The 12,895-nt window shown below is 47.3% G+C and overlaps 1 protein-coding gene across 2 annotated transcripts in view; it reads left to right on the top strand.

Moving 5' to 3' along the window:
• IGF2BP2 (insulin like growth factor 2 mRNA binding protein 2) overlaps nucleotides 1–12,895 on the top strand; it is a 324,744-nt gene that overhangs the window by 293,521 nt on the left and 18,328 nt on the right. For both annotated transcript variants that reach the window (XM_038762344.1, XM_038762421.1), the window contains one exon: nucleotides 6,918–7,034. In XM_038762344.1, coding sequence (XP_038618272.1) covers nucleotides 6,918–7,034 — 117 coding nt within the window. The remainder of the gene's footprint in view (nucleotides 1–6,917; nucleotides 7,035–12,895) is intronic.

Here is a 12,895-nt window from a genome sequence, read left to right on the forward strand (position 1 = left end):
CCCGGGGGATGACGTGGGTCGGGGGTCGATGGCGGGACAGGCGAGAACGAGGTACAGTGAGGAGATTAGTGGCGGAGGAGCGGAGGGTGCGGGCTGGGCTGGAGAAGGACAGAAGGGAGGTGAGGTAGGAGGGGGCGAGGGGATGGACAGCCTTGAAGCCCAGGGTGAGGAGTTTCAGTACCTGTCCTCCCTCCTACTTAGACAGCGAGTCTCCTGTGGGACTGGATGATTTGATTTCTACCCTAGTAGTGCCCAGTGCTTGGCACCTACATAGTAAGTGCCTAAAAAATCCCACAGTTATTTCAGCCACAGCGTGCACCTGTGTGCCGTTTGCAGGAGACGTGCAGGGAGTGGCTAGCCTACTCACCATGCCTTAGGTTCTTGAGAAGCAGCGAGGCCCAGTGGAATACGCACGGGCCTGGAAGTGAAAAGATCTGGGTTCTAATCCTGACTCCATCACTTGTCTGCTGTGTGACCTTGGCCGAGTCGCGTAACTTCTCTGAGCCTCAGTTCCCTCATCTGGAAAATGGGAATACCTAAGCACCCTCTTATTTAGACTGTGAGCCCCATGGGGGACCTGATTATTTTGTATCTACCCCAGTGCCTGACACTAAGTGCTTAATGAATACCACAGTGATTATCATTACGATCGTCCTCATCGCCCCCGCCGACGTCTTGCTCATTCCCGCCCACCTCGTATCTAATGGACCCCGACTTCTCCCCGTCTTCAAACCCGTCTGCAATCTCATCTGGTCCGGTAGTTTTTCCCATCTTCACTTCTAAACTCTCCACCCTCCATTCTTCCAACTGCCCCATTAGCAATTCTCCGCCACTTAAGTACTGACAATCCACCAGAACCGTTCCGTACGTATCGTCTTACTCTAGCATTTCTTCCTATCTATAGACGATTTTAGCGCCTGTGCGTTCCGAGCTAGATTGTAAACTCCTCGCGGGCAGGGATCATGTCTGTTAATTCTGTTGTACTGTCCCAAGAATGTGGGTATTGTGCTGTGCACACAGTAGGTGATCAATAAGTGCACTTGACTGACAGACAAGGAAGTAGTAAAGCAAATCGAGAAGGCCAGCTTACCTTCCTGGAAACTGGCCTTAGCATGGTGGCAATATGCCAGTATGGTGCCTGGCACATAGCAGCCGTATGGCTCAGTGGAAAGAGCCCAGGCTTTGGAGTCAGAGGTCATGGGTTCAAATCCTGGCTCCGCCAATTGTCAGCTGTGTGACTTTGGGCAAGTCACTTCACTTCTCTGGGCCTCAGTTACCTCATCTGTAAAATGGGGACTAAGACTGTGAGCCCCCCGTGGGACAACCTGATCACCCTGTAACTTCCCCAGTGCTTAGAACAGTGCTTTGCATGTAGTTAGCGCTTAATAAAATGCCATTATTATTATTAGTAGTAGTAGTAGTAGTAAGCATTTAATGAATAGCATTTAAAAACACAGAATTGGGTTTCCCACCAGACTGAAGGCTTACAGAGCTGAGGTGCTGCGACAGCACTACTGGCTTATTGGTGGTGGTGGTGTTTTAAATACATTTGCTGAGCGCTGCTTATGTGCCAGACACTGTACTAAGCACTGGGGTAGATACAAAGTAGGTTGGACATGGTCCATTGCCCCCATCAATCAATCAATCAATCGTATTTATTGAGCGCTTACTGTATGCAGAGCACTGTACTAAGCGCTTGGGAAGTACAAGTTGGCAACATATAGAGACGGTCCCTACCCAACAGTGGGCTCACCCACAGGAGGTTCATTGTCTCAATCCCCACTTTACAGATGAGGTAACTGAGGCCCAGAGAAGTGAAATGACTCGTCTAAGGTCACCCAGCCGACACGTGGCGGAGCTGAGATTAGAACCCAGGTCCTTCGGACTCCCAGGACCAGGCAGGAAGGCTGACAAACCATAAAGGCTTGGAACAAAGCCAGTCCACCGGCACTGAAGCTCATCTCCCCACAGTTTTCCTGGATGGGACTTGGGAGAAGAACAGATCCAGGCGGTTACCCAACCAGCTGCTAGAGGGATGGGGCAACCCAAAACCAAGGAAACTAGAGGAAGCGGCCCAGGGATGGAAGAGACCAAAACCGCGGCTGATGCGGCGTCACAGCCGATGGCCGGGAGAGAACTGTGGCTGATGAGTAGGCTTAACAGCCCGCAGTGAAGAAAAAAAGAGTGGCTCTTTTCTTTCCCCTCCTTTTTATGGTATGCTTACTATGTGCCAGGCACTGTACTAAGTGCTGGGGCAATAATAATAATAACGATGGCATTTATTAAGCGCTTACTATGTGCAAAGCACCGTTCTAAGTGCTGGGGAGGTTACAAGGTGATCAGGTTGTCCCACGGGGGGCTCACAGTCTTCATCCCCATTTTCCAGATGAGGTCACTGAGGCCCAGAGAAGTGAAGTGACCTGCCCAAAGTCACACAGCTGACAACTGGCGGAGCCGGGATTTGACCCCATGACCTCTGACTCCAAAGCCCGGGCTCTTTCCACTGAGCCACGCTGCTTCTCTTGATACAAGAGCCACGCTGCTTCTCATGGTTAGATACAAGCTAATCAGGTTGGACACAGTCCGGGTCCCGTTTGGTACTCACAGTCTTAATTCCCATTTTTCAGAGGAGATAACTGAGGCCCAGAGAAGCAAAGTGACTTGCCCAAGATCACACAGCAGACAAGTGGCGGAGCTGGGATTAGAACCCAGGTCCCCTGACACCCAGGCTCTGGGCTGTGCCCACTAGGGCCACGCTACTAGGACAGAACCAAAGCTTTAAGATGGAGAAATGGGGATAAAACCGAAAACAACCCCCGAGTGCTGCAAACCACAGACAGAACGAAACAACAAGTGATGGTCTTTCTATGTGCCGAGTGCGGTCAGGCCTGTGAGACCCATTCCTTGCCAGAGTTCTCTCATTCAGTCATTCAAATGGTATTTATTGAGCGCTTACCGTGTGCAGAGCACTGTCCTAAGCACTTGGGGAAAGTACAGTACAAGAGTAAACAGTGACATTCCCTGCCCACAACAAGCTTACAGTCTAGTGGGGGCGGAGACAGACATTAATACAAATAAATATAATGACAGATATTTACACAAGTGCTGTGGGGCTGGGAGGGGGGAAGAGCAAAGAGAGCAAGTCAGGGCGATGCAGAAGGGAGTGGGAGATGAGGAAAATCAATCATCATCATCATCATCAATTGTATTTATTGAGCGCTTACTGTGTGCAGAGCACTGTACTAAGCGCTTGGGAAGTACAAGCTGGCAACATATAGAGACAGTCCCTACCCATCAGTGGGCTCACAGTCTAGAAGGGGGAGACAGAGAACAAAACCAAACATACTAACAAAATAAAAGAAATAGAATAGATAGGTACAAGTAAAATAAATAAATAAGTGGGGGCTTAGTCTGGGAGAGTTCATCTACAGGTCTAGGAGTCAGAAGTCCCAGGCCTGGACTCTTTCCACTAGGCCATACTGCTGCTCGAGACATCGAAAGAGGAGGAAAAAATACAATTATTCCAGGGCGAGATCAGGGACTGCCACTAAAGAGGAAGCACGCCTAGACCACCAGAAAGTCACTCGTTCGGTGCATTTTCCACAGCATTAATCACCTTATCCTCTTCCCCGCCACCCCAGGACACAATGTCCTAAGCAAATGACTTGCTCATGATACAGCCACCCACTCGAACTAATTATTATTTATTCTACTTCTACAGCTCACGCTGTGGTATAGAGAGACCCGGCCGTGTGTTCATACAAACTTCCCCAACGCCTGAGTCATCACTCGGGCATTTCCCAGGGCCGGCTTCCCGGACCGTAGCCAAGGATTTCGAGGAGGCGGTCGCTGTTCTGTGTCCTCAGCCAGGAAATAGCCGCATATTCCGAAGATGACTCTCGGAGCAGATTATTTCCCAGACAGACGGCGGCGGATAGGGACAACCAGCAGTCGGCGACTTCCATCAGCTCGTTTGCGGATAAATACTATCGCTCGATCAATCAGTGGGATTTATTGAGCGCTTACTACGTGCGGAGCGCCGTACTAAGTGCTTGGGAGAATACAGTTCGGCAGAATTGGCAGACACGTTCCCTGTCTGTGACGAGCTTTACGGTCTAGAAGGTTTCGTGCTAGGATTTCACGCCGTGTGTGGCGGTCACGGGGTTTTAGCCACCGGTCTACTCGCCTCCCCATTTGAGGAAAGTTTCTGTTTTCACAGCTCGGCTTTTCACCTTCGGGTTGTTTTTCAGGTAGCGATTGGGTTCGTCGGGTTTCTCCTGGAGGTAGAATAATCTGGGAAGAACCAGCAGGACTTGCCTGCCTAGCTTGGTCGGGATAAGAAACAAAATGCCCACACTTGATTTTCCTTCTGAATGAATCACTGGTTTAATGAGCTCATTTCTCAGAAGGAGCCAGGTGGTGCAGTGCTTCCCGTTGTGGTGTTTCACCTTAAAGACGAAGCGTTCCGTGTTTTGAGCGGTCACCTTTTTCCAAGGAATTGGCTCCGTTTTTCTGGGTCGGAAGTGAGTCAGCGGAGCCTTGGACCTGATTGAAAAGTCACCTTTCATTATCCAGGCATCTGGTGATGTTCTTCAGGGTCAAGAACTCAAAAGCTAGCATAACTCATTTGTCCTTTTGGGGGTTTTACAAGGATACAATGTGCTACTTCCTTAAAACTACTTTTCAGTGAATCCCAATTCACATGGAACCAAATCTCACTTTTGAAATTTCAGCTGGGCTTTCAACAACACCTCTCTAAGCTGGAGATCCACTTCCAAGCAGGGTTTATTAAAATGTGGCTTCTTCCTCCCTTCTCTGCCCTTCCAGCCCTCCGTTCTAACTCCTCTTATTTTCTCCACTCTACCTCATCTCCTTTTCCTTCCTCCTCTCTTCCTAACCTCTTTGGTTCCACATCTTCTTTCAGGACTCTCGGCTCTCACTCTTTCAGAAACAAACTACTACGAATAATAATGATTGCTGTATTTGTTAAGCGCTTACTATTTTATTTTGTTAGTATGTTTGGTTTTGTTCTCTGTCTCCCCCTTTTAGACTGTGAGCCCACTGTTGGGTAGGGACTGTCTCTATATGTTGCCAATTTGTACTTCCCAAGCGCTTAGTACAGTGCTCTACATAGTAAGCACTCAATAAATACGATTGATGATGATGATGATGCCCGGCCCTGCTCTAAACGCTGGGGTGGATACAAGCAAATTGGGTTGGACACAGTCTCTGTCCCTCATGGGGATCACAGTCTTAATCCCCATTTTACAGATGAGGTAAATGAGGCACAGAAGTGAAGGGACTTGCCCAAAGTTACAGAGCAGGCCTGAGGCGAAGCGGGATTAGAATCCAGAGCCTTCTGATTCTAGGCCCAAGCTCTATCCACTAGATCACACTTCTAAGCCTCTCCCTTCCCGTATTTCTGCTTGAAAATAAAGCTACCATAGGGCCCCACAACAGTCAAGTTTCCTAACATCATCACCAATGGCATTTAATAATAATAATGGCATTTATTAAGCACTGTGTGCAAAGCACTTTTCTAAGCGCTGGGGAGGTTACAAGGTGATCAGGTTGTCCCACAGGGGGCTCACAGTCTTAATCCCCATTTTACAGATGAGGGAACTGAGGCCCAGAGAAGTGAAGTGACTTGCCTAAAGTCACACAGCTGGGATTTGAACCCATGACCTGCGACTCCAAAGCCCGGGCTCTTTTCCACTGAGCCACGCTGCTTCTCTATTTATTGAGCGCTTACTGTGCAGAAAGTACTGTTAAGCGCGCTAACAGAATGCTAAGCCCTCTCTGGTCAGTAAAATGGAGGGAGCGCTGGCCGGTCTGGTTGGCAAAGAGCCCACTTGCATTTTGGGGGGCCGGTGCCCCCTTTCACAAATTTCATCATGGCCCTAGTGGATAGAGCCCTGGGAGTCAGAAGGTCATGGGCTCTAACCCCAGATCTGCCACTTGTGTGCTGTGTCACCTTGGACGAGTCACTTCCCTTCTCCGCGCTTCAGTTCCCTCATCTGTCAAATGGGGATTAAGACTGTGAGCCCCGTGTGGGACAGGGACTGTGTCCAACCCGATTTGTTTGTATCCCCCCCCCCCCGCCCCCAGTGCTTAGTAATAATAATAATAATAATAATTATGACATTTGTTAAGTGTTTACTATGTGCAAAGCACTGTTCTAAGCACCGGGGGTGATCACGTTGTCCTACGTGGGGCTCACAGTCTTAATCCCCATTTTCCAGACGAGGTAGCTGAGGCTCAGAGAAGTTAAGTGACTTGCCCAAGGTCACACAGCAGACATGTGCAGTACAGTGCTCTGCACACAGTAAGCGCTCAATAAATACAATTGATTGATGCAGAGAAGCAGCGTGGCTCAGTGGGAAGAGCACGGGCTTGGGAGTCACGGGTCATGGGTTCAAATCCCGGCTCCACCACTTGTCAGCTGGGTGACTTTGGGCAAGTCACTTCACTTCGCTGTGCCTCAGTTGCCTCATCTGTAAAATGGGGATTAAGATTGTGAGCCCCACATGGGACAACCTGATCACCTTGTATCCTCCCCAGCGCTTAGAACAGTGCTTTGCACATAGTAAGCGCTTAACAAATACCAAAATTATTATTATTATTATTATGTGGGGGAGCCGGGTTTAGAACCCATGACCTCTGACTCCCAAACCTGGGCTCTTTCCACTGTGCCTGGCACCTAGTAAGTGCTTAACAAATGCAATTATTATTATTTTTGATAATAATAAATCGGCCCAATTAGAAGTCTGACTAATACTTCGTTTACCTGTATTCATTTCAGCTGGAGAAGCCCACATTTGGAATCCACCTTTTCGTGGACCAGGATGGGTTCCACCCCGTAAGTTCGAGCTGAAACGAGGTTCTGATGCCACGTGTCTCTCGCACTCTCTTCTCAGGTGCCAGAACAGGAGGTGGTGAATCTCTTCATTCCCACCCAGGCAGTAGGTGCCATTATTGGAAAGAAGGGCCAACACATCAAACAGCTGGCGAGATTTGCAGGGGCCTCCATTAAGGTAAGGATGACCAACCTTCAGCGCCTTTGCCTCATTTTTTTTTAAATGGTATTTGTTAAGAGCTTACTATGCTCCAGGCACTGTTCAGATTCATTCATTCATTCAATCGTATTTATTGAGCGCTTACTGTGTGCAGAGCACTGTACTAAGCGCTTGGGAAGTACAAGTCGGCGACATATAGAGACGGTCCCTACCCAATAGTGGGCTCACAGTCTAGAAGGGGGAGACAGATGACAAAACAAAACATATTAACCAAATAAAATAAATAGAATAGTAAATATGTAGAAGTAAAATCAATAAAGTAATAAATATGTACAAATATATATATACAGGGGCTGCGGGGAGGGGAAGGAGATAAGGCGGGGGGAGGGGGAGGGAATCTCCCCTTTGTTCATTCAGATCACCAGGGTAGATCAATCAATCAATCAGTCGTATTTATTGAGCACTTACTGTGTGCAGAGCACTGAACTAAGCGCTTGGAAAGTACAAGTTGGCCACATAAAGGTCATGAAAGGTCATCAAGATGAAAGGTCATCAAATCAGACAAAGTCCCATGTCCCACGGGGGGCTCACAGTCTTAATCCCCATTTTACAGATGAGGGAACTTGGACACAGAGAAGTGAAGTGACTTGCCCAAGGTCACACAGCAGAGCAGAGGCAGGACTAGAGCCCAGATCCTTCTGACTCCCAGGACTGTGTTCTATCCACGAGGCCACACTGCTTCTCATCAATCAATCAATCAATCAATGGTACTTATTGAGCGTTTACTATGTTGAAAGCACTGTAGTAATAATAATAATGGCATTTATTAAGTGCTTACTATGTGCAAAGCACTGTTCTAAGCGCTGGGGAGGTTACAAGGTGATCAGGTTGTCCCACGGGGGGCTCACAGTCTTAATCCCCATTTTACAGAGGAGGGAACTTGGACACAGAGAAGTGAAGTGACTTGCCCAAGGTCACACAGCAGAGCAGAGGCAGGACTAGAGCCCCGATCCTTCTGACTCCCAGGACTGTGTTCTATCCACTAGGCCACACTGCTTCTCATCAATCAATCAAGCAATGGTACTTACTGAGCGTTTACTATGTTCGAAGCACTGTAGTAATAATAATAATGGCATTTATTAAGTGCTTACTATGTGCAAAGCACTGTTCTAAGCGCTGGGGAGGTTACAAGGTGATCAGGTTGTCCCATGGGGTGCTCACAGTCTTAATCCCCATTTTACAGATGAGGTAATTGAGGCCCAGAGAAGTGAAGTGACTTGCCCAAAGTCACCCAGCTGACAATTGGCAGAGCTGGGATTTGAACCCATGACCTCTGACTTCAAAGCCCAGGCTCTTTCCACCGAGCCACACTGCTTCTCGCTGTACTAAGCTCTTGGAAGAGTACAACATGACAGAATTAGCATCTTCCTCACCTTCCCTTCCTCAGCCTCACTTTGTTATCGCGTGGTATTTCAGACCACGCCTGAACTGAGTAAAATGGTTAGATGAGTAGAAATGTTTCGTTATCTCATGTATCATTCTTTTATTATTATGAATAATAATCATAATAATGGTATTTGTTAAGCACTTACTATGTGCCAAGCACTTTTCGAAGCACTGTGGTAGATACAAGGCAGTCAGGGTGGACACAGTCCCTTTCCCACATGGGGCCCACAGTCTCAAGCCCCATTTGACAGGTGAGGTCACTGAGGCACAAAGATGTTAAGTGGCTTGCCTAAGGTCACCATTGTCTGCTGTGTGACCCTGGGCAACTCATTTCCCATTTCTCCTTCCTTCCGAAACTACCAGATGACGCATGTTGATGTGTCATTTATTAAGAATGTTATCACACTAAATTCCAAAGAATCAAAGCACGTGCTACTCACGGCATGGTGGACTGTCACGCATTTGTGCACTATTGCTCTCTCCGCTTTACTGGAAGCAAATGTGATCCCCATACCCCCGTTGCAGAACTATAATTTAATGAGTGAGGATTTACCACCACTCAAAAAAACCAAACATCAGGAAAGAGCTCAGTATGCACAGGGAACATTAGTGCATTGCCAAGGAGCAGAAACCAAGTCTAGGAAAAGTGGAGGAAGTTTTTTAATAATAATTGGGGTATTTGTTAAGGGCTTACCTTACTATGTGCTAATCACCAGGGTAGAGACAAGAGAAATAAGAAGCAGTGTGGCCTACTCCTGGTTCTGTCACTAGCTTGCTAAGTGACCTTGGGCAAATCATCATCATCATCAATCGTATTTATTGAGCGCTTACTCTGTGCAGAGCACTGTACTAAGCGCTTGGGTAGTACAAATTGGCAACATATAGAGACAGTCCCTACCCAACAGTGGGCTCACAGTCCAAAAGATTGTCTAAAATCATTTAGAGAAGCAGCGTGGCTCAGTGGAAAGAGCCCGGGCTTTGGAGTCAGAGGTCATGGGTTCATATCCCGCCTCCGCCACTTGTCAGCTGGGTGGCTTTGGGCAAGTCACTTCACTTCTCTGTACCTCCGTTACCTCATCTGTAAAATGGGGCTGAAGACTGTGAGCCCCATGTGGGACAACCTGATGACCTTGTGTCCCCCCCAGCGCTTAGAACAGTGCCTTGCACGTAGTAAGCGCTTAATAAATGCCATCATTATTATATTATTATTTAAACTTTTTTGTGCCTCAGTTTCCTCAACTGTAAAACAGGGATTCAGTGCTTAGACTGAACGTTCCATGTGGAACTCATAATTAACTTGTGTCTTTCATTCATTCACTCATTCAGTTGTATTGAGCGCTTACTGTGTGCAGAGCACTGTACTAAGCGCTTGGAAAGTACAATTCAGCAACATATAGAGACAGTCCCAACCTAACAACGGACTCACAGTGTCTAGAAAGGGGAGACAGATAGCAAAACAGAGCAAGTAGACAGGTGTCAGTACCATCAAAATAAATAGAATTTTACCCAGCACTTAGATCATTGTTTTTATTTTATTTTCTGGTATTTGTTAAGCACTTACTGCTTCAGCCCCCCTTCTCCAAAAGCCATACCTCACCACAGTGGCCCAAGGCAGGGGACTAGGGGACTACCCAACAGGTACAGAGCTAAGCCATCTGGACTCATCTCCAGAGGCTCCCCCTTTTAGACTGTGAGCCCACTGTTGGATAGGGACCGTCTCTATGTGTTGCCAATTTGTACTTCCCAAGCGCTTAGTACAGTGCTCTGCACATAGTAAGCGCTCGATAAATACGATTGATGATGATGACAGGGACCATTTCTATCTACAGTAGCATCCTCTTCTGTGCAGAGCACACAAAAAGCCCCCGGCAAATCCCACTAATTGATTCCTGAAACCCCGACAGACATTTTGAAAATATCGGGAAGGCGTCCACTAACAAACTCTAGTTCAGAAAGTGCTTTCCCCCACCCGGGAAGTTCAGGTCCGGTGTACCAAAATCCACCCCTTGTCCGGAAGACCCCTCGTTGGTCCCTGGAGTAGCCGGGGATTCCCCGGGCCTACCTTCCCCCTATCCAGACGTGGAAGGAAAATGAACAGTTCTCCTTGCCTCTTGTCTCGTTTTACGCCGTTGAGTCGTCTCTGACCCGTAGCGATGCCATGGACGCATCTCTCCCAGAACGCCCCACCTCCATCTGCGATCGTTCTGGTAGGGGATCTATAGAGTTTTCTCGGTCAAAATTTGGAAGTGGTTGATCATTGCCTCCTTCCACGTGGTAAGCTTGAGTTTCCACCCTCCACTCTCTCCCATGCCGCTGCTGCCCAGCACGGGTGAGTTTTGACTTGTAGTGGATCGTTTTCCACTCGCTAGCCACTTCTCTATCTAGGAATGGAATGGGAAGGCCTCTGCTTGACTCTCCCTCCCGGAGCTGAGACTGGTAGAGGACTGGAAACTCTCCAGTTGCTATCCTGAGAGAGGATCCTTGCCTCTAGGTCTACAAAAATCAAATCCAACCAGCATGTGGATAATAATGATAATAATAATAATAATAATAATAATAATAACAATAATAATGGCATTTATTAAGCTCTTACTATGTGCAAAGCACTGTTCTAAGCGCTGGGGAGGTTACAAGGTGATCAGGTTGTCCCACGGGGGGCTCACAGTCTTAATCCCCATTTTACATGAGGTATCTGAGGCAGAGAGAAGTGAAGTGACTTGCCCAAAATCACACAGCTGACAATTGGCAGAGCTAGGATTTGAACCCTTGACCTCTGACTCCAAAGCCCGGGCTGTTTCCACTGAGCCACGTGGATGTCAAAGTCACAATCAGCAGGCCTGTAGGTCTGAGGCTAAGAGCTAGAGCCTCTTTATAAGCCTTTTATTTTAAATGGAAGCAGCGTGGCTCAGTGGAAAGAGCCCGGGCTTTGGAGTCAGAGTTCATGGGTTCGAATCCCAGCTCTGCCAATTGTCAGCTGTGTGACTTTGGGCAAGTCACATAACTTCTCTGTGCCTCAGTTACCTCATCTGTAAAATGGGGATTAAGATTGGGAGCCCCCCGTGGGACAACCTGATCACCTTGTAGCCTCCCCAGCGTTCAGAACAGTGCTTTGCACATAGTAAGCGCTTAATAAATGCCATTATTATTATTATTATTATTATTATTGTTAAATGGCATTCATTGAGTTTATTATGTGCCAAGCACTGTACCAAGCCTCATTCCCCTCTCCATCCCCCCAGTCTTACCTCCTTCCCTTCCCCACAGCACCTGTATATATGTATATATGTTTGTACATATTTATTACTCTATTTATTTATTTATTTTACTTGTTCATATCTATTCTATTTATTTTATTTTGTTAATATGTTTGGTTTTGTTCTCTGTCTCCCCCTTCTAGACTGTGAGCCCACTGTTGGGTAGGGACCATCTCTATATGTTGCCAACTTGGACTTCCCAAGCGCTTAGTACAGTGCTCTGCACACAGTAAGTGCTCAATAAATACGATTGATTGATTGATTGATTGATTGATTGACTGTGTCCCTGCCCCACATGGGGCTCACAGTCTTAATCCCCATTTTACAGATGAAGTAGCAGAGGCAAAGAGAAGTGACTTGCCCAAGGTCACACAGCACACAAGTGGAGAAGCCGGGATTAGAACCCATTTCCTTCCAACTCCCAGGCCCATGCTCTATCCACTAGCCCACACGGCTTCTCAGCGTAAACTTGGTGGGGCCGTATAGACCAGGAAATGATAGAAAGCAACCCATTAAATTCTAAGCCTTGAGCTTAGTTTAATTTTCCTCACCTGCTAATTGGGGGATTTCTTGACTAGAGGGAAGAAGCGGTAAGTAAGCGCTTAGTACAGTGCTCTGCACACAGTAAGCGCTCAATAAATACGATTGAGTGAATAAGTAGCCCCAGAGAATTGGCTACCCCCAAGAACCGGCCCCTCCGGTTGTACGGAGATTCGAAACCAGCATCCCGTTCATGGGGAATTGCACTTGTCGTCTCTGTACAGGACATAAACTTAGTCCCTGGGTAACAAGGAGGATCTAGATCACTTTTTCTTGGGGTGGTCAGTTCCCAGGTTACAGCCTCCTCAATAATATTCTAATAATAACTTGTACTTCCCAAGCGCTTAGTACAGTGCTCTGCACATAGTAAGCGCTCAATAAATACGATTGATTGACATTCCTTCAGTTGGTAATGGAGAAAATCGACAGGCCATTTTTTTTTAACCAGCAGAGAAATCCACCACGACGCGAGGTAACGGGGGTGAAGTGGCCTAGTGGAAAGAGCTTGGGCCTGGGAATCAGAATACATTCATTCATTCACTCGTATTTATTGAGCGCTTACTGTGTGCAGAGCACTGTACTAAGCACTTGGAAAGTACAACTTGGCAACAAATAGAGACAATTCCTATCCGACAATGG

Source organism: Tachyglossus aculeatus, chromosome 1 (genome assembly GCF_015852505.1).
Source record: "Tachyglossus aculeatus isolate mTacAcu1 chromosome 1, mTacAcu1.pri, whole genome shotgun sequence".
Classification (NCBI taxonomy): domain Eukaryota; kingdom Metazoa; phylum Chordata; class Mammalia; order Monotremata; family Tachyglossidae; genus Tachyglossus; species Tachyglossus aculeatus.